Source organism: Polypterus senegalus, chromosome 9 (genome assembly GCF_016835505.1).
Source record: "Polypterus senegalus isolate Bchr_013 chromosome 9, ASM1683550v1, whole genome shotgun sequence".
NCBI classification, from domain to species: domain Eukaryota; kingdom Metazoa; phylum Chordata; class Cladistia; order Polypteriformes; family Polypteridae; genus Polypterus; species Polypterus senegalus.
This window is the reverse complement of record NC_053162.1, coordinates 167,062,244-167,085,213: the sequence shown is the minus strand read 5'-3', so window position 1 is coordinate 167,085,213 and position 22,970 is coordinate 167,062,244. Positions and strand designations below refer to the sequence as shown.

Here is a 22,970-nt window from a genome sequence, read left to right as displayed (position 1 = left end):
TTAATTTAAAATCAAAGATCAGGCTTCAAATCTACGGGTGATGTTTCAATAAGTAACTTTCTACTGTGCATCCCTAGGTAAGAGGTCTGCTTTAAGTTAAAGACTTTTATTACACAAGAGATTAAATAAATGACTCTTGCCTAATACTTTAGGCAGAGACTGAGCAAGTATTGTGGTGCAAAATGTCTCACTGTTCTGAAGTACTTCACAACCTTTCCACTTGCTGTTGTTTGGTTAGACCTTGGATAAAACAAAATAAAAATAGGTGGGTTTTTAGAAATAGAGAAGAGGGACAAGTTTTTTGAAGTATACATTGAAGTACACATTTCATTTCATAAAGGGTTTCACCATTACATTCTAATTCAACCAGTTAGCATTTATTTTACATAGTTTTCTTCATTGTGATTTTTTTAAGTTAATGATACTCTCATTGACAGGAATTAAAGAATATATGCAGTGGCACAGTGGTTAGCACAGCTGCTTTACACCTTAAAGATACCTTGGTCAGAATCCTGGCTTTTGGACACTGCTTGTTTGGTGATTGTCTGCATGGAATTTCTTGCTACATCACAAAGATGTGCACTTTAAGTTAACTTGACAGCTCTAATTAGGGTTAGGGTTTGATTACTGTGGGTGTTTAAACTGAGAAAATGTACCATTTTAAGAAAAGAATCAGGTAATTTTTAATTTTGATGGCAGCAACATGTCTCACAAAAGTTGGGACGGGGCCATGTTTACCAGTGTTTAGCATCCCCTCTTCTATTAACAACAGCCTGTAAATGTCTGGGAACCTAGGAGACCAGTTGCTGGACCTTTGGGAGAGGAATGTTGTCCCATTCTTGTCTAATATAGGATTCTATCTCCTCAACAGTCCTGGGTCTTCTTTGTTGTATTTTTCGTTGTAAGAAATGCCAAATGTTTTCAACTGGTGAAAGGTCTGGACTGGTGGCAGGCCAGTTCAACATCCAGACCCAGACTCTTCTACTACAAAGCCATGCTGTTGTCATAAATGCAATATGAACTTTAGCATTGTCTTACTGAAGTATGCAGGGTCTTCCCTGATAAAGATGTCATCTGGATGGGACCATATGTTGCTCTAAAACTTTTGTATACATTTCAAAATTGATGAATCTTTTAAAGATATGCAAGCTGCACCCCCAAGAGCTGACAACAAGCCGGACGGTCCCTCTCCTCTTTAGCTTGGAGGACACAGCATTCATATTTTCCAAAAAGAATTTCAAACTTTGATTTGTCTGACCACAGAAAAGTTTTCCACTTTGCCTCAATTCATTTTAAATGAGCTTTGGCCCAGAGGAGATATTGCGTATTCTTTGCATGATAGAACTTTAACCTGCATTTATGGATGGCAGGGCGAAATGTGTTTACAGACAATGATTTCTGGAAGTGTTCCTGAGTTCATGCAGTGATTTCCATGACAGAAACATGCCTGTTTTTTTAATGCAGTGTCGCCTGTGGGCCCAAAGATCATGGGCATCCTATATTGATTTTCGCTCTTGTCCCTTGTGCACTGAGATTTCACCAGATTCCCTAAATCTTTTGATGGTATTATGTACTGTAGTTAATGAGATATTCAAAGTCTTTGTAATTTTATGTTGAGGAACATTATTTTGAAACTGTTCCACAATTAGTAGATGCATCTTTTGTAAATTGGTGAACCTCTGTCCATCTTTACTTTTTAGAGACTTTGCCTCTGGAAGATGCTCTATTTATAAACAATCATGTTACTGACATGTTGGCAATTAATCTAATTAGTTGCAAAATGTTCCTCAAGCTGTTTCTTTTTAGTACCACTTTCTTTTCCAGCCTTTTTTTGCCCTGTCCCAACTTTTTTGAGACGTATTGCTGCCATCAAATTCAAAATGAACTAATACTTTTCTTGCAAATGTTTCACTTTCAACGTTTCATATGTTGTCTATGGTCTATTGTGTATAAAACATGGGTTTATGCGATTTGCAAATGATTGCATTCTTTTTTATTTACATTTTACACAGCGTCCCAACTTTATTGCAACTGGGGTTGTAAATTCTCTGTAACCCCAAAGTGAACAGATAACGGGCACTTTGCTGTTTTGTGTTTTTTTTAATGCCAAAAAAAAAAAAATACGAGTGCGCATTTTTAAGCTTAGTCAGTTGATCCACCGCGCTTAAATTGAGCTACGGTACCATACATGCGGCGGCCTCCAAAGCTTCCATGTCAGATTCAATCGCTCAGTAACTCTGCTAATTGAATATTTTGCAGGCGTTATCAGCGGCTTCAAGAGTTCAATGGTGTTCTTGGCTGCTGGAAATGACAGCAATCAAAGTTGATTACATGCTGTGCTTTTTGCAGTCGTATAGTCTCATGACTATTTAAAACTTAGCTAATTTAACAAAATAATGAAAGAAATTGTTCTCTCTCTAACCTGCGTGCAAAACAATTCTAGAAACTGTCCCTCTAATGTGAGACAGTGAAGGCGCTATATCAAACAAACGTCACCCTTTAGTGTCGAGAGACCTGGCTATTCTTAGGCTGGCCATCCCGATCTCTTGACGAGCGCTTACAAATCGTCATGGCAACTGCCGGCCCGTGCCCGCCCTCCTCACGCGGTGGTCTCTCTCTCTCTCTCTCAGCTCTCCATCCTCGCGTGTGCGTGCGTGCAGGCGAGTGCGCGCCGACAGTTCCAGTCATTCTGCAGCTTCAAGATGGCGAAGACAGGAGTGGGCAGCTTTCTCGTCCTCCTCTCAGCATACTGTAAGTTTACTGGAGCAGGAGAAACGGCTGTCGAATTTGTAATAATAAAACGATTAAAGTATCAATCGCCCACGGGTAGCAGAGAAGAAAAAAGTGGGCGAATGGCCCGGGTTTTGCGGGAGCTGTTTCGTTGTGTGCTTTTGGCTTTGTACCCCTAAACAATAAAAAGAATCAGGGCGAGTGAACAGATTCCTCTGGTATTAAGTCATCCTCTCTTTGGAATGTGCTGATTAAAAAAAAACAAGTTTATCGAAAGTCTCGGGTAGCTCGTGGATCCGGACGTGCTTCCCTAGAGCTAGGCTACGGTGTGCGGCGCGTCTAACGGGACCCCGCACTTTATTATCCTGTGTTTGTTTTATTCTAAGAGAAGCGGGCGGAAACTTCGAAAACGAAAAACTCCGTTCGCTCGGGCAAGAAAGTCGGGGCTTGTCGTACCTCAGAACAAGTTTATGGGTGAACAGCGCAAACCAAGTTTAAACGTCCTGTTTGTTGTAAAGCGACTGGAGGCTCGCTGTTGTTTAGGTCCGCGAGGAGATGTCTCTGTTAAAATCCTGTGTGGTAAACTGTTCGAAGTTGCACCTTAGCTGCGTTCTCCGCGCGAGGACAAGATAACGGTCCGCTGTGTGAGAACGCGCGCGCCCCTTTTGCCACACCGCTGTACTGTCCCGTAACGAATTCCGTGTTGCCTGCAAATTAACATCTGTTTATATTGTTTTTGAGTTGTAGGTAATCATCTTTTTGTATCATTCTTTTAGAAGATATACCTAGTAGAACTGCCGAGATTCTGTCATTTAACATAATGTGTTACGTATGAGGGAGCTAATTGTCAGGCTTCATATGGCGTCTTTCAGAAGAAGTGCACAAAGTCGTGGTCAATACTGAAGTGAAATTGGCGTGACGTGTGCAGTGGTAGGGCACTGAAGACTTCAGTAGGAGACACGCCTTAGCAATTACTGTTTATTTTATATAGTGCCTTTCCTAGTAAATACAAAAGGCGTTTTACAAAGCAAGAGTCATAGTTCAGATGAGCCTTGTTGTGTAAGTAATGAAACATCCCCTTAGACGTGATTACACTGCGATTTGTACAATAGTGTTTTATAGCAGTTTTGGAAATGGTCAGACATCCATCCAAAGCCCAGCAGAGAGCAAACTGGAGATCCAAAGTAGTAATATATGATGAATCTCTGGTGATTATCAATTTAGGGCTTGTTTTTTATTGCTCATTTTGCTATACTATTTAAGCTGATTTACTGTATTTGAAAGAACCACAGTTTGAAAATGACTGTAATTAGCTTTGTAATATTTTATTATATGTGTATTATAAAAGATTGTGGTTGGTGGAGACAGTGATAAAGATGATTTTTAGGCATTGATTGGTGTTTCAGAGCTCTTCAGTTAATTAATAGTATAGTCTATAATATAATACAATTCATATTCAGAGAAATAAACTAGAATTTGAAGAAAGATAAGGTATTGGCAAGAGTATAATCAGCACAAAATGATGTAACTAATAAATGCACTAACACCCAGGATTTTATTAATATTCTAATAGACAAAACCTGGTTTGCTTTTTACAGAAATACACAGTTTTTATATTTGACAATGTCTCAGATTGATTCATGGAGTACATTTTAGTATACAGTAGAGCTTACAAAGGTGTGAGGTATGGGTATATTAGGACTATGTCTTGGAAGTAATTTTAAAATAACATTATAAAACACATAAGTTACATAAGTGTTGTCTTCAGTCGTGTACAAGGATGGGAAAGGGTTATTTGAGGTTTTACTAAGTGCTAAACTAGAATGTTTTGAAAATAGCATTATACTTGTGAAATTGTAGGAATGGATTTCTTACACCTTGTGATGTTTCATACAGATATGCAAGAAAGTTGCTACTAAGAAGAGGTAAGCAAGCCTCTGGGAAATTGTTCTGACACAATGTGGCAGGACTGACCATCGGAATTGAATGGAATATTTAGAATCTCCTGTGGTGGCAGTGTACTAGATTCATTACAATGAGTGACTAACTGGAGGAGTAAGCTCACAGATTTTATGCATTCTGTTAGTTTTTGCCAACTTTTTTCTGTGTTTTTTTTGTCTATTTTGTTTTTCATATTCATTTTCTATTTTGATGATTAATGACCAAAAGTTTTGTGTGAATCTGTTGTATTAATTTGTTATTGCACAGTTCGTTAAGGACATTAATGTTACTCTTCCTTAAACCTTGGTCATTCTTCCGTCTTTTGCAGGCTTTTAATTGTATCCCTTGCTTTGGAATATGCTTCCTTCCTCTCTTTGTTCAGTGTTAAGAGCAGGAAGGACAAACTGCAATGTCCTCTTTTAGTTGTGAAGTAGAGATCATTCTGTATATTTACGCCGGTGCACGTCCAGTTTGAACTCTTTCTCCAAGTTTTAACACTCTGTCTCATTTTTTGGTGATCTCATTTTATTTAAGTTTAGCAAGAAAACAGCCGCCATGAAAATTGATCTCCAATTTTCTGCCCTCCAACCAGCTTACCTAAGCCTCCCTTTAAAAGAGGTCTCTAAAGTATTAAAAGTTATCAATGTACATACTGTATCTGTTGTGTCTCTCTCACCAGTTGATAACCGCAAAAGCGAGACACAGCTAAAGGGTCAAATAAAAAATTTAAAATTTGGAACGTGACGTTGACTACTGGTCGTCCAGCTCCCAACCACACATGCACCTCAGACTGCCCCTTCTCAGTATCACAGCCAGATGACCAGTTGATCCATGCTGCTGAATGTTCATGTAAGAGAAAACCGTTTTACTAATTTTACAAATCGGCCTTGAAGTAGTGCCTCCTCTTCCTATGCCTAATCTGAATGTACATTAAAGCATTTTTGGCTTAGTTCAGCATTTAAGGGTATAGAATGCTTCAAGTTGGGCTTACTGCCACAGAGCGAAAGGGGAGATGCCAGTGTTCATATACTGTTCTGTAAAACATCTCGGATAAAGTATGAGCCAAGAACAAAATGAGCCGTCAGATGGCAATAAATATTCTGTTTGAGAGTGTGCAAACAAATGCATTGTTGGCTGTGCTGCTTTTTTTTCCTACTCTACAAAGTGCAGACTCCAGTGGTATTCTGTGGATGTGTGTGAATGCAAGTGTAAATATATTGTGCATTAGAGTGTAGCACCATAGTGCTAGTGAGTTGCATTCTTCATTGCTGTGGGGTTAGGCTGGGGTTCACATTTTTGTTTTTCTTTCCTCAGCTCAGCAGCAGTTTACAGAACTTTAATACAAAGTGAAGCACCTGTTTGATTTAACACACAGAAAGCCACCAACTCTTGTTCAAGTGTTTGTTTAATGTCTTACATTTTTACACTTGGACATCTAAAGAACACCGGCCTAAGATAATTTGCCATTTTCAGGTTATTTTATTTTACCCTGTTCACTTTTTCATTATCTGTGCATTGCACATAGCATTTATGACACCATATTTGCATTTTTTCCCTTATTGTAATAATAATAAATTTACTTTATTTATAGGACACTTTACATTTGTAGTAAACCTCAAAGTGCTCCATAAAAAAAATTAAACAATAAAAACAAAGATAAAATAATAGTTAGAGGCAATTTTGTTAATATGCTTTCCCAAATAGAAAAGTCTTTAACTGTTTTTTAAAACAGCCCACAATCTGCTGTGTTCTCTGCCGCGGAGCAGCAACTGCAAAGGCTCGGTCACCCATTGTACGAAGTTTGTTCATGGGGGGCATTTTTATTTTTTATATCATTTCGAACAATTTTTCTTAGACTAATGTACCTTTTGGATTTTTTAATCTACTTTTAACTTTTGCCATTTATATCATTATTCATTAATTGCAGAGGATAAACGCCCCTCCAAATCATTTCACTTTAAGGGTATGATGATCAAGAGACAGTGCCATTAACTTGTGCACATGAGTGGGTGAGTGTGGATTTCAGTGCAGCATCAGAAATTGCTGCATAGCAGCAAATATGCTGCAAAGACGGCATTTTCTGCAAAATAGTACAAATCTGCATGCTAAGAAACAGAACTGGTAAGCTGTAGTGAGCTGAGGCACTTCCTGTGTATTTACTATTTGTCGTCTTGTGGGTTCTGGTTTGAATTTCTCCTGCTAAACAGTAATTTTGGATTTTGATTTAAGGGTCATCTGTTATTCTGATTTTGAAGAAATTTTAAAATATTATTCATTTTGCTCCGTATCTGCTATGCAAAAACTATGTTGTTTAGTGTGGTTTGTTTTAATCATATTGTAGGCTTCTTTTTCCAGATCCAATGTTGTTAGTATTCTATCCTTGCGACTTACTGACTAAATCTGGTTATTGGGTATTGCTTAAAGCAGTGATCACATTACCCAAGTTATTAATAAACTCTGGATCCAATTAAATGATTGAAAGTTTTTTTTTTCTAATTGAAGCAGTTCAGAGAAAATTAGGAGGATGAGTTCATAGTGCATCCTTCACGCTAACCAAATACATGGTAATTTTTGCCTTTGTTCCTGCACAGTTTAGTTTATTTGCTTTACTTTTAGTGTGCGAGTGTTCTATGTAGTGTGACACTCTGCTTCAAATGGCATATTTGGTAAAGGGACAATATATATAATGACATGGATTACCAGTGAATGGATGCTGATACAATAATGGCTACCCATGTTTGTATGTATTTCTGGTAGTATAATTTCTTTGTAAAGAATACTTTTTATCCAGTACAAAATGAGACAATCTATTTATTAATCTTTTTTTTTTTATTTTTACTCTTAGGTTAAGGTTTTTAAGGTTTCTTTATTTAGTCATATTTACACATAAAAACATTAAATTTGCCTTCTCAGTTGCATCTAATAACAGACAGAATGAAATTAAGCAAACAACTAGAAACAAGACGGGTTAAAGTAAGGCAGTTAGATAATAATGCATATTTACACAAAAAAAGGTTACAGGATATATATCAAAACCTTAATTATTATTGCCGATATTTCTTATTGAAAAGTCATATGGCACAAGGAAAAAAGGAATTCCTGGAGCGATTTGTATGGGTTTTCAAAGCAACTATCCTTCCTGATTTACTGAAGTTTAGTTCTACATGTAGTGGATTTCTGTCATCAGGAGACATGATTTCCAGTTTCTTTAACATTGCCCTCTGACACACACTAGTCAAATCGTCTACATCAGCCCCAATAACTTTAGCTGCATACTTCGTAATCTGCTGGAGCCTTTACTTTTTTGGTTTGTCAGACTATTAAACCAGGCAATGAAACCGAAAGTGATCACAGACTGGATCAGACTGCGATTAAAGGACAACGTGAAGTCCTTGTCTACTTTAAATAGTTTGAGTTTATGGAGGAGAAATAAGCGCTGGTTGCGTGTAGAGAATATTTTTTTCGTATTAGTATTCCAGTTGTTATCTAGGTAAGTTCCTAAGTATTTATATTCAGTCACTATTTCTACTTCCAGATTTCTGTCTCTTAAAATCAAATATCATTTCTTTGGTCTTTTTTACATTCACAGTGAGAGAGTTTTTATCGCACCAGTTTACCATACAGTCCACTTGATTTAGATGGTGGCTTTCATCCTCCCCAGATATGCTTCCTATGAGCCTGGTGTCATCAGTATACTTGATAATGGAGCAGTGGTCATTGTTCTGTCTCCGGTCACTCATGTACAGAGTAAACAGTAAAGGTGATAAGACACACCCCTGCGGACTTCCTGTGTTTGAATTAGGTGAAAGTGGTACAGTTACTAATTTATATTTATTTGTAGGATCCTTTATTGAAAGGATTTTTGTATTACGTATTAATAATTTTGTTAGCAGTGAAAGAGCACATAATGTCTTGGTACAATATATTTATATTAGTCTTTTTGTTTGAGTGCATTTTCATTATATAACCCAATTTTCTTTTATTTCTGAATGCTTGGAATAGAAAACCAACATTTTTTTTTTTAAAATGACCTTTGTAATATATCCACCAGAAACTCCAAGAAAAGGTGCTAATACATCTCAAACCATCTACACTTTTCCTATCTTTGTTTGATTCTGTTCTGTTTGTCTGGTTCTGTTTTACAGTAGGTTGGCGTCAGATATAAGATTAGGCCCGGCCGAATCAAGCCACCTTTCATAATTAAATGTGGTCGTGTTTAATGCTGGTCCTACTTGTATAAATAGTATCTGCCCCTGCTTCTACTCTGAATGTGCAGGAATTAGAGGAAGGAATATAATTTGGAATATTTTTTCCCCTTAGAGTTTATTTGAAAATGATGCCTTTTTAGATCAAGTGGCAAAGCGACAATGTACCACATTATCATTAAAATTGAAGTAAAAATAGTGATATTACAGTCATTTGGTTTAAAAAAAGAGTTGTGTAAATGTAGCTATCTATCTATCTATCTAGATTGAGAATCAGAATTTCGAGTGTTTATTACAATTTGAATACTCATAATTGACAAATTTGCATCTGTTGAGTTAGCTTTGATTTACTCCAGATGCCACCATGCAATACTGCCATCTTTTCAGCTTACCATTTAATGCCACTGTATTCTCAATCTACCTATTTTGTTTTCTGCTTCAATAGCTTCAATTGTCATTGGTATATTGGACAGCCTGCTGCTCAAAAAGAGAGAGAGCAGCCTCTTCTTTTTTTCAGATGCTGTCCACTGTGTGAAGCAAGCTTTATGGCAAGGCAGCAACACCCATTTTCAATTCATGGATCAGCTAGGATAATGAGCAGTGTAATCCATTTCTAGTCAACTAAAATATTGCTGACTATAATTTACATATGGTTAAATTTTAGCTTTTCTGAGTGAAGCCAAAACCGTGTGTACAAGCAACCATTGTTCTTAGTTTGTCGTTTGGAGGACTCATGTAAGTCCTGATGAAGCATCATATACAGACTTGCTTCCTGCATTAAACACTTGTTATTACAACAATGACCACAGTAACTCTTTAAGAAGGGAAATACTTTGATAATAAAAAAGAATGTAAAAAAAATCATAAAGTGGCAGAGGTTGTAGACATAAACCAGAAAAAATGAAAAGACAAGTAAGTGTTGGTCAGATGATTGTGTGAACTTTTGTTAAAAAAAAAACAAAAAAACAAAATAATAAGTGTAATCGAGAGTGATTTGAGTGGAGATTTTTAACAAAATAAAGCCTGTGATTCTTTGCAAAAGATTTTTTGCTTTAATTTTAAAGTTAAAAATAGACAAAAGAGGCTTCAGAGTATGGAATTGGTAAGCACATGCGCTTACCACACAATCACATCCATTTCCTTAACAACTAGTACTACACCACATCAGACTTGTCCACATGTCATCAGACCCTGGCTAAAAGAACATAGTAAACAATATTTTTTTTTTTAAATTACAAAAAAATCAAACTTTTCAGATATTGATGCTCAGTTGTCAACCATGTTTTTTCATTTTTGAGATGTACTGTCTTACGAAGTTTCTGCAGCTTCATTCATGAAGCTTATTATCCAACTTTATGGACTGAAATACAGATGCCTAAAAATGTAATAATGTTTATGTGAGTAAGACCGTTATAACGGACTCTGGCTACTGAGTCAAGGAGTAGTTTGTTATTTATCATAAGGAAGATCAGAGCTTAAAGTTTCTGTGATGTGATGGGTTAGTGTTTTCAGAAATGGTTGGGGAAATTGGATGGAAGCTGAAATTAGAGATCTGCACTTGATCCAAAGGGAGGAGGAGCTGTTATGCACTTTTCAGGAAGGGTAAGTGATATGGTAATATGCAATCCATTTTCAAAGGCGCTTAATGCTTTTGGTACAGCAAAACAAGCTGCTCTGAGTATAAACTAATTAAAAACTTCACATTTGTCAGTTATCAGAGACATCTCTTTCTCTCAAATTCCTGTATCTCTTTCTTTATGACTGTTTTTCATGTGTGAATCTCTCTATTAACGTTATCTTAATGAGTATATAGAAACGAATACCATTAATCTCTTTGAATAGCTGATATGCTCATGTCTAAGGTTCTATACATGAAAGAGATTGCATTTGCCACAGATTTTTTGTTAAAAGAATACTCGACCCAAAAATGATATATGTGTGTATATATGTATGTATATATGTGTGTGTGTGTGTGTATACACACACACACACACACACACACACATGCCGTATATACTCACGTTTAAGTTCTCCCGCTGATAAGTCGGGGCTTGATTTTACCGTATAATTTCCAGTATTTTATAATGTCAGTTGTACAAGTCGAGTGTGGAAAACTCACGCTATTGGTCCAACAGATTATAATATGCTAACGCCCACCTGAGAGAGTGACCATGGAGCACACAGCCTTTTTTTTTTTTCTTTCTATGTATTGTGCCTATGTGACCACAGTGTAATACCCGAGCTATTACGAAACGACATTTGCACTGTTCTGTGTTTTTTGTATCTCACACCCTCATATACCTTTATTGTAAGAGCATCCCTTATTTATGATGGAGCATTCGATCAGAAGAAAATAGGAAGCTGGCTTTAAATGAAGTCGTTGAAATGGCAAAAGAAATTGGTAACTGCGCTGCTGCAACAAAATTCGATGTGTCTGAGAAACTGGTGCGAGATTGGAGGAGGCAAGAAGATATATAAAAAAAAAAAAAGTGTTGTATTTTTGAATGGGCGTATAAGCCCATCCATCCATCCGTTATCCAACCCGCTATATCCTTACTACAGGTTCACGGGGGTCTGCTGGAGCCTATCCCAGCCAATACAGGGCGCAAGGCAGGAAACAAACCCCGGGCAGGGCGCCACCCCACCACAGGGCACACACACACACCAAGCACAAACTAGGGACAATTTAGGATTGCCAATGCACATAACCTGCAAGTCTTTGGACTGTGGGAGGAAACTGGAGTACCTGGAGGAAACCCACGGGGAGAACATGCAAATTCCTTGCAGGGAGGACCTGGGAAGCGAACCTGGATCTAATTTTATGATTGATTTTTCGAGTCTCAAGACGCGACTTATACGTGAACTCGAGTATATATGGTGTATATATATTTATCTTGAGAAAAATTCTTGCAATTTTTTTTTTCTGACGATTTTAATAGTTTCTAGGGCCCCGTAGGCTTACACATTGTATGTATGTATAAATATATATATATATATATATATATATATACATACATACATATATATGTGCATATATATATGTGTATATATATATACATATATATATATATATATATACATGTGTATATATATATATATATATATATATATATATATATATATATATATATATATATATATATATATATATATATATATATATATATATATATATATATGTATATGTATATATATGTATGTATATATATGTATATGTGTATGTAAGTGTGTATATATGTTTTTTACCACGTGTAGTTTGTAGTGGTAGCCGCCTCTGTCCCATACTTATTGATCAAGAATCTTGTTTTCATTTAAAAAGTGTGACTCCCATCTAAAGAGACTTCCTGTTTGTACATTACTTTCATTTTCTGGAATTATTTATTTAACAATATCTTAGCAAAAAAATACTTATTGTTTGCACCTTGTGAATCGATGTGTGTATTATTTAATGTTGCATCTTTTCGTTACATTGTTGTCCACTGTTGGTCACTATTGGGTCCTGTTCTATTAGAAGCTTTGTTTGGCCTTACTCGATTTAATTTTTTTTCTAGGCCACCACTACAAAACTTAATAGGGTATGTAACATATTAAAAACATATTTGGGTGGAATATTCCTTTAGGGCTGGGAGGCTTATCGTTGTTAGAGACTAGAAGATAATAAATAAGGACATGGCTCTAGGCAAGTGCATTTTTGAAAATGTTTTTTCTTTCAGATTTGGGCACAACAGTTTAGCAGTTGTAGGATGATATTACTGAATACATATTTGGGAAACCCTAGCTTTACAATAAAGTAATAAGTGCAATGCTCTTTCACTAAGCATTTTCTTTTGGACTCAAGTGTTTTCTTTCCCTAAGGCACACTTGCTCATATCATTGTGCCAGAAAACACAGAGCAAGCATTCCAAAGAAGACTGCCATTTCTCCCCACATTTGCCCTGCCAGTAATGTCAGTGTAAGTTCCTGGTTGAGCATTTGCATTTTAGAACAATTTGCCTGCTGTCAGGCTAGGTATGGGGTAGTCTGGTGAAGCCTCGAGTATGTGCACGCTGGAACTACCAAATGACTGAAGTGTTTCTTCATTTTCAACATTTGAGCATATTTTTCAGTGTATAAAATTGTAATGAAGTAAATTCATGTACTGTAGCTGAGGTAAGGAGTGAACCAGTTGAATTTAATGGTGTAGTGATTAAACTACACTGAGGAAGAGTGTAACTTTCATTTTCTACTTAAGTAACTAAGTAATTTATTTTGCTTCTCTGTGGGTTGGGCTACACACAGTAATGTCTTAAGCTTTAATTCTAAGTATTCTCGTATGCACGTGTAGTATAAAAAATAAAGATGTAATAATGACAGTATATCATCCAGTTAATATTTACTTATTTAGGCTATTATCCAAAGTGAGGTAGAGATGTTGGTCACATTGGGGAAGTGTACATGCACAAAAGTAAAAGACCAGTTTTGTTCTCTAAGTTGTAATCGACATTAAGATGTTTGTTAGCTTACTAGTTATGCCATTTAAAAAAAAAAAACATAGTAGTACACATACAGCCTTCATTTCCCATGTGTAAATTTTAAATCAACGTTAATTTCTAAAGCATAATAAATCAGTAAATTAAATAATGGCATCATTTTTAAACCTGCTTTATACATTGACCTGTACTTGTACTGACCTTAAACAGGAATTAAGTCCTTCAAATGGAAGTCATGTGATGCCCAATGCTAGACCGAGTACACAAAACACAGTCAAGGATTGGCCAAAATGTGTTTAGGTGCAAATGTGCTAAATTATCCATTCATTTTGTGGACCTATTGTTGCTTCAATACAGTAAGTATATGAAATTACATCATAGATGAGACAGCAAGTTAAAGGCAGGGTTAAACTAGCCAATGGTAGGTCTCAAAAGGTGATTAAAGTATAAGAATAAGAGTGATTTTCGTTTTTTAATTAGAGATAGAACTATTTCTAATTATGATGGCAGTACTGTTTTGACTCTGAAAAGAAGTCAGCATGCCACCATCAGATGAAAAGTGAAGAATGGCCAGAAAGATGTATAATGTGTTAACATTCATTTTTAGTACAGTATTCAAGAATTACTACTAAATATTAGGAATCATTATTTTGCTCTTGGTTTAAGTTTAAATAGTTATCTAAAGTCAATTGAACTGTAAGAATACTCTTTAGTGTATCCTGTTTTGGGCAAGCTTCTTGCCAAAAAAAATGATTTTTTTTTTTTTGGGGGCTCTCTGTCGTCTGATGCCTGCCCTTATACTATTTTTGGTATTTCCTGGACCAGTGTTGTGAACATTTGTTTTGTTTAAGATCTCTTTTATCTTCTGTCATAGAAAATGCCTCCTTTTTGATCTCCTGTTTGAGGCTGGCTAGTAGCCTGTTGGAGTGTAAATAAGCTATGGCGTTCAGACAGAGCGATTGTTGGAATGTACTGCCTGCCTGACTGTCCGTAAATAAGACAGCCTTTTTAGAAACTATATAACTTAGTAGAAATCTGACCGCTCTGCAGCCCTCTTGAATGTAGAGAGCAATCTGCACTATGCAACTCTTTTTTACCACATTATTTGTGTTTTGGTTTATTATCTGGGAGCAAAGGATCTAAACATGTTTTCTATATGTTGCCCACTTTAATGTCACCCTTCTTACTGATTAATGAGTTAACTTTGATAATGTGTGTGTGAGCAGTATATGCAGCCTTCAAATTGTTCATGCTGTTTCTTTTCTTTTAAAGTTTGCTGATTTTTTGCTTTGTATGTTCAATTTGTTCACGGCATGCTTTTTATGAACTAAATGAGGGTTCTGATGGCATACGATTTCCTAGGCATTCTACTCCCAACATTTGGATGATGCAGCAGCTTCCACTAGTCAAATTATTTCATACATGCCATGTAACTGGTAACGTCCAGGCTAGCAAGCCAACACATGTCATCCCTTCCATGTGTTGACGTCCCTAAACCAGAACAGCTGCAAGATGAACTCGCAGAGAAACTTCTGGGAACACTAGAGTTATTTCAGTCCTAGGGTGCCATTTGTTTGGCGCCCATGTTCTACATTTAATTTGTTTAATGTATGATGCGACTTATTTTTACGGTATACTTTTGTCTGTACATGGCTGGTAAATACATGCCAATAATTGTACATAGACTGGGACCTCATTTTTACCCAAAGCTGTTATGATGGGCTCCAGCATGCATATCTTAAATTTGGTTTACAGGTGCAACAGATCGATGAATAACATATACTGTATATTCAATGGTGAATCAATGATGAAAAGGTATTTTTTTTACTTAGAAAAATATATTTACAGAACTTATTATTTTCAATTAATATTATTATTATTTTTGTAGTTTCACACTCTTTTTAGAACTCTCCAAAACTAGTGTTTTTGGTCATTCATCAAGCCACTTGTGTACCATATATGTGCTTTTTGGTTACATTTGGCAATTCAAAACTTCTCATATTTCCAGCCACTTCTTGTTGACTAGAACATTTTCTCTATTTCGTACTTACATTGTTTATCTCTGAGAGTGTATGGCCCAAGACTACATCATGACTACACAGTATAATTGTGCACTTATGCTGCACTTACGGTATGTTTCTATTTGGCTTTGTATGTATTATACGGTTGGTGACTAAACCAGAGCTTAGCCTACCTCAGTCATTTTACAGTTTCTTTGCCTAGCTGATTTTTACCAGTCTTTCCTTCCCCTAAATCTTTTTGCTAGCTTCTTTTATTTTTCTACTACTTGAGCAGTTAGTGTGCTTACAGTTCTTCTTAGAATTGTTTAAAGTTGACAAAACAACCTTCAACTCATCAGCTTTTCTTTCTTTTTATCTGCCATTAATGAGTATGGCCTGTGTTTTTAAGGTACACTATTGTAAACCCTAGTCCTATGAGTATACGCTGTTGTCTTTCCAGTAATTACAGTGATCTGAGTGGCAGTACTGTAATTGAAATATAAACTGTTAATGTAGCCTATCTTCCATGACTCTTCTCTGGGTAGATTATAGTATGTATGTACTATATAGTATTGGATCAGTATTAAAATATTGTCTTCAGAATCTATAACCTGAAAATTCCTCCCGGTGCACTGTATAATGGCTGACCCTGCACTTTGACCTCCAATGGTCATGTTAAAAGACAGTTTCCCCTCGGGGATCAATTCAGTGTACCAAATACTAGCTTTTGCACTTCAGTACCAGTACCAAAATAATACTGAAGATGATACATATTTATCATCACGTTTATCATCAATTTCCCCCTGTGGACAAATAAAGTTATTTCTATCTATCTACACTGTATTGCCAAAAGTATTGGGACGCCTCCCTTCACACACACATTAACTTTAATGACATCTCATTCTTAATACATCGGCTTGAATATGGAGTTGTCCCACCCTTTGCAGCTATAACAGCTTCAGCTCTTCTGGGAAGGCTTTCCACAAGGTGTAGGAGTCTGTTAATGGGAATTTGTGACCTGGAGAGCATTTGTGAGGTCACACACTGATGTTGAATGAGAAGGCCTGGCCCGCTCACAATCTTTGCTCTAATTCATCCCAAAGGTGTTCTATGGGGTTGAGGTCAATGCTCTGTGCAGGCCACTTAAGGTCCTCTACACCAAACTCACTCATCCATTTTATATAGACTTTGCTTTGTTCACTGGTGCGTGTGCAGTCATGTTGCCATCCCCAAACTGTTCCCACAAAGTTGGGAACATGAAATTGTCCAAAATGGCTTTGTATGCTTTCACTGGAACTAAGGGACCAAGCCCAACCCCTGAAAAACAACCCCACACCATAATCCCTCCTCCACCAAACTTTACACTGGGGACAATGCAGCCATTCCATGCAGCTCTCTATGCGCTGTTTTTGAGCTTTTTTATTCAATAGATCTTGTAGCTATTAACTCTGCAGAAAGTTGGCAACTTCTGCCCACTGTGCACCTCAGCATGTGCTGTCCCCGCTCTGTGATTTTACGTGGCCTACCACTTTGTGGCTGAGTTGTTGTTGTTCCCAAGTGCTTCCACTTTGTTATAATACCAGTAACAGTGGACCGTGGAATATAGAATAGCAAGGAAATTTCATGAATGGGCTTATTGCACAGGTGGCATCCTATCACGGTACCAGGCTTGAACTCACCGAGCTCCTGTGAGCGACCCATTCTTTCATAAATGTTTGTAGAAGCGGTCTGCATGCCTTGGTGCTCAAGTATATACACCTGTGGCCATGGAAGTGATTGGAACACCCTAATTCAATGATCTATCTATCTATCTACCTATCTAATCTTATCTATCTACCTACCTATCTATCCAGTTCCCAGTAGCTTCTTTCCTCCAGCACCCACACACATGTGTGTGTCTCCATGGTCTGCAAGACTCCATTTATCATTGTGAGTTTTGATTGGGGGCTTAGGTATCTAATCAATTTACTAATTAACTGCCTTAACTGCGAAGAGAAAGATGACAGACACATTTTGTGAGACAGTAAACCTGAATGATTCCATATTTAAGTGTTAAATATATAAATATATATGTATGTGTGTGTGTTTATGTATATACAGTATGTGTGTGTGAATATAAGGTAATAAATATACTTGTGTGATAACATCAGCTTCATTATGTAACTATAAAACGATAAATAGTTTTAATCTAGAAAATAACTTTTTATTAATAAAAGCAATATGAGCAGATTATTAAAATGCATGAATCTATTTGTTTTTTGGTTTTCAGGTGATTTTTAATTTGGGTATTGAATTCTTCTCAGTAGGTACCTTAAAACTGAAATGCGAGAAGTTTCCAGCTATATTAACTGCTCGTTTGGTAATGACAGGAGTAGCAGGAAGAGAAAGCCACAGGTATTTCAGTAATGATAAACATGTGCATGCCTCACATAGTGAGTTAATACATTGAAGAGGACAGGTGCTTGTTAAAGCCATGTCTGTGTAAAGTCCAGTGGCTAAGTTGGGCATTCCAGAGCTGAAGACGCACACATGCTTTGCTTTATCTCAGCCTCCAGTGCATGTCTGCAAGACTTCTTTTATATATGGTAGACTTTACTTTATGGACTATTGTCACCTAAAAAAAGTCTGATATTCTTGGTTATTTTGCTAAAATTGACCCATCTCTAATGTGGAAATGCATTTATGTTGCACCTGACCACCTTTAACTTTGTGCACAGAAGCCCTTGACAATACTGTGCTTGCAGTATGGTTCATGTATCAGCTGATCTCTATGAGAACCATCCAGATCCACAAATATTGTGTACCCCAAGATATACTGCAATGCTTGAAATTTATGTGGAGCAAATGCATATAAATAAATATACATGACTTAGAAAATCAATATTGCAGCCTTGTTGCTTTCAGATTTATTAAACTATTTATACTTAGCCAGGTTTAACTAAACATGTCATTCAAATCGTGTGCATGCTCTGTAGTAAAACGCATCGTAAAGTGTCATTGGTAAAAATATTTTTTTAATTACTTCATGATGTTTCACTTTTCCATCACTCTCAATTCCCAGAATTTTAGAATTTTAATTAGTTTGCCAAATGATAAGCCAGTACACTACGGTACTAAAATATGTACAATGTACAGTATTAACCCTTCAGTTACATCACTATGAGATGGGTATAACAAAGTCCCCAAAACACCGAACGGAGCATAAATTGTGTCATCCAGTTCTGGTTCTAAGTGCATGTGAACAGAAGTAGACAAAGAAACAAAGTTCATTCTTTACAGCCCAGGACATGATTTTAATGTTGTGGATGGGTGCGAGTGCTTGAGGAATAAGATGTTGAAATGTAATCATTTGTTTTTCATAGTGTGTGCTAGCACAGCAGCCAATGAGAATTCAGACAGTGGAACATGACAAACTGTACGAGGAGGCAATTCAAAAGGTGTCACAAATGGTGAAGTGTCTCTAAAAAATCCTTTTTAATTCTGTCATATTGCAATTCATTTTCTATTGCTGTGGATAGGAAAAGGCTTCTATTTAACATACTATGACATTTATTTAAAAGTTTGAGCATATAATTAGCCATAAATTAGGTACCTCGATGGACTATATGCACACTCTCTTCCGGATTCCTTGTAAGCCCGCTACCTCATTTCCAGTGCTGATATCAAAACAGACTAGCTCTGCCATTTTTCATCCGATCACTTCAAAACATGCCCAGACGCAAGTCACGTTATGCCACATGTCAGGAGCAAAAAAGGAGAGAAGGGCTTCAAAGGCCAAGGTTAAAGTAGTGATATTGCTAACGTGTGTCAATCCCTGTTGCAATTTTATGAACATCTTTCTGTGAATCATATGATCTAGTAGCTTAAAAAAGCGTTGTCATGGTCCAGAAGGATTTTATCATCCTTCTCACCTTCATCGGTCACTTTCTTCTCTTCCCAAACCCCCGGTCTTGAAAGTGGAATGAAGGAATTGTTCCACTAAAGCAATACAGAATCTTCTCCAATCTTCAACAGTGGCTGCTCTGTCTCAGGTTGTGGCTCATGAAAATCGTCTTTTTTTAAAATGCCGGCTACAAACTCGTACATGACCAACTGTTAAACTCTCTCTTCGGACAGTGACGATCCATTTAGATCAGGTTTCCGCATCAGAGAGAAATGAATGAAAACAAAGTACCTTGCTGTACTTACTGGAAGCTGAACATAAAGGCACAAAACAATGTTGAGCTGTACAGCTCTCTGTATGCTGAAACGTAAACTTCTTTTTCACGAACGTTTTCGCCACTAAACAAAAATCACAGCTCCAGTATGGAGAAAGGAAGTGACTGAGCGTGCAGAGATTTCACTGGAAGTATGTCAGCATTTCCCTGTGCATATAGTCTATTGTGTTCTTTTGTAGAAGGTTTAACAAAGTTGTCATTCACAACAAACACAAAAGTGTCAAATGACCTAAAAATATGAAGGAAAATAAGTGTGTGGCTTTTAATTGGCATATAACATGCCATATAATATGGACCATATAACATTTTCTGACAAAGTTTGATGAGATAATGTAACGTTACAACAGTATTTTAAGGCAAACCACACTCCTCCTTCCCAAATAATGTTTTAAGTGCAGGAAAACCTCATTAAAGAATAGAATTAGGTAAGAGGTTCCATCACAAAATAAACACGTGGTAATTGTTAGGTTGTAGTGAAAACCTGTAGCCACAGTGGACACCCCAGTATAGTGGTTTTTCAGAAAAATGGTTTCAGTTGTATACATTTATCATTTTTATAATTAAATACCAGGAAGGGCGCACTGCACGATAACGAGCAGTGAATACACTTGTCTTCATCATTCCTGGTTTTCATCCTCTTTCTCTGTACGTTTAGCATTTGTTTGCTCAGAGGTTGATGTGCTTGCTGCTTCCTGAGCAGCTCTTCTTTTCTCCACCTTAGCTGCCTCTTCTTCTCTTCTCTTGTCAGCGTCATTTCATGTTAAAACTGATTAAGTCAGTGTTTGTGTTGCAGTTACTTAGTACGTTTTCCTTAATTTTTCACTTAAGCTTGCAATTAAATCGTCAATCTGCCTCAAGAATGATTTAAGTTATGAAGAGGTAGGGGAAGTGACGGCGAAGGTGGTAGGGATGAGAACGGCACCCGTACGCATGTGCCACACAGCCACCCTGCTGGCCGCTGCCGAGAGTTGATTCTACAGTAAAATAAAAATAAAAAGAGTAATAACCTTGGAGGTCAATAATCACCCCGAAAGTGGATAGCAGACGTCACATAGTGTATGTCTTCCAAATTTTATCTTTCTATACAAGAAATTGCTTAATCTTGGAAACATCTTCTGCAAGGCAGGTGTGGCGCCACTTGAAGACAGACCACATTCACAGTTGCACATTTATAAGTTGCCAGTTAATGTAACATGAACGTTTCAGGAATGTGAGAGGAAACCTGATTTAAAGATCTTGATTAAAGCATAACAAAATACAGTTTAAATTTTCTTTGGGTAAATGTTTAAATTTGTTGTCTCACATAGTATATAAAACAGCAAATCTTCTGATCTTGTATAGAGCACAGAGGTTTACATCAAGTGAGTCCTTTAGAGTTCTGCAGATCTCCAGTATGTTATGAAATAAATAACAAATGACTCATTTGCAAGTTACTTTTATTTGTATGAACTTTAGCTTCAGGGCTACAATATAATAATTAAATCCATTTGGTTATTTTAAGTTGAAACACAAGTTTATGAAAGTTGGAAAACAAGTATTTGCATTCAGCATTTCTTTAGCCTACTTATATAGACTGTCTGAAGCCATAGTCTGTCCTGAGAGCTTTAGGGGCAAGAAACCAGCCTATCAAAATACCGATGCACACTGACACACAATCATACTAATCCAATCGGGAATTCTCCTAACATGAAAAGTGATTGGAATTTGGAGTTCCCAGAGAAAAACTCACACAGATGTGGAAAAAAAAAGCACAAACTCTCTAGATAGAGCAGGACAATAAACGCTTTTAACGTTTTAAAAGATGATGAATTTAAAGTTAAAATTTCAAATAGCGTGTGCTTTCCAGCCATTCTAACATAATAAAGTTAAAAATAATTGGCTGGAGGAAAGCATAAGGAGACTTGGAAGAGACCTTTGAAAACTGTTCATGAGAAAAAATGGACAGATTTTTAAACTCTCAGCACACAGGTGCAAAGATGGTTGCCAAGTAAGAATAAATTAAATACATACTGTATTTCATATAAAGATCTTAATTTTCATAATATCATGGCGCAATGTAGCACATTCGAAACTAGAGGGCTATGCAGGACTGTTTTATTTTTTTGATTCTTCTCCCCTACATGTTCTACAGGTTTCTTCTCGCTCATATGTACTTAAGAACAGAACCAACTTCAGCCCCACTTCCCCAAAGTGCTAAAGTTATGCCCTGCACTGCAAGTGACAAATTGAGTGGAACCTCAGTAGTAGTGGATGCTTCAAAGTGTCCGCTCCTCTTTCACAAAGGCTGTGGTGTATGGTCACATATCCTGTGCAATAAACTCCCATTTCATGTAGGTCAATTGTCACTTTTGTGTTCCATTTGATTTACTGTTTTGTTTGTCCTTTGACAGCAGTGCATAATGAGTAATGATTCAGACCTGAGGTGCCTGGCTTTGACTTGCATACTATCACAGTAAACAAACTGCAGCTGCTTCCTTTCTTATTGTAATGATAATGGAAAGTAACACTATATATCAGATTTTGTTGTCTCTTTTGTTTTAATTATTTCGACTGCCACACACCATTATGTAGTTTCACACTAATCTTGCTATAGCATCCATTGTGACAGGAGCATGTCCCACTTTGAGCAATTGGTTTTTTTTTTTTTAAATCACTGCTTTAAAAAACAGTCACTAAAATGGTAAGTTAGGTTTATTGATTGATTGGAAAATTATTTTAAAGGATAAAATTTGTTTTAGACATGAATTTCTATTTTTTGCAATTCCTTACCTTTTCTACGTTAACTTAATTCTTTGCACCATGGAAAGTAATTTCAGATTGGGTCCTGTGGGATTACTGAAGAAATGAAGGACTCAACCAAACCTTGACTGCCCATACCTTCACACACAGTGAAAAAAGTAAAAGAGGCTGAGACTGCGGCCGAACCCACCATACATGTATAACCTTCATATAGTGCCGGCTCCATCAGGTAACACATTATTGGCGCTCAGAAAAAAGGGTGCGCATGACTGTGCTGGGAGGTCAGCACGCAGTTGGACAATGTGACATGCCCAGAGATTTTTGGTTGTTGAAACTGACGTGGTCCAGTGACGAGATCAGCAGCTGCTGTTGGCAAGTCTGACATACCCCACCACTAGAAGTAGCGTAATGTGATATCAATTTAATTTATTTGATTGTTATTTTAAATGGTCTTTCTTTTTTCTCCTATTATTCTGCATTTAGAAAAGAGCAGTAGTGTAAGATATACTTATAGGGAAAGTAGACATATTTCAATTTTTGCTGTAGTCTTAAGCACGTAACTCTCGTTATCATTTTCTTATTCAATTTTTCTTTGGACTTTGTTCCCTTAATTGTACCATAATAATAATGATTGGCTATTAACCTGACTCACACAATGCTTTGGGCTGT

General features: G+C 36.8%; 1 protein-coding gene across 1 annotated transcript in view; it reads left to right on the top strand.

Annotated features, from left to right (window-relative positions):
* The first annotated feature begins 2,636 nt into the window (after positions 1 to 2,636).
* Positions 2,637 to 22,970, top strand: part of jam3a (junctional adhesion molecule 3a) — a 111,100-nt gene continuing 90,766 nt past the window's right edge. Inside the window, exon 1 of the mRNA XM_039764159.1 lies at positions 2,637 to 2,751. Within this exon, the coding sequence (XP_039620093.1) occupies positions 2,703 to 2,751 (49 nt within the window). The 5' untranslated portion in view covers positions 2,637 to 2,702. The remainder of the gene's footprint in view (positions 2,752 to 22,970) is intronic.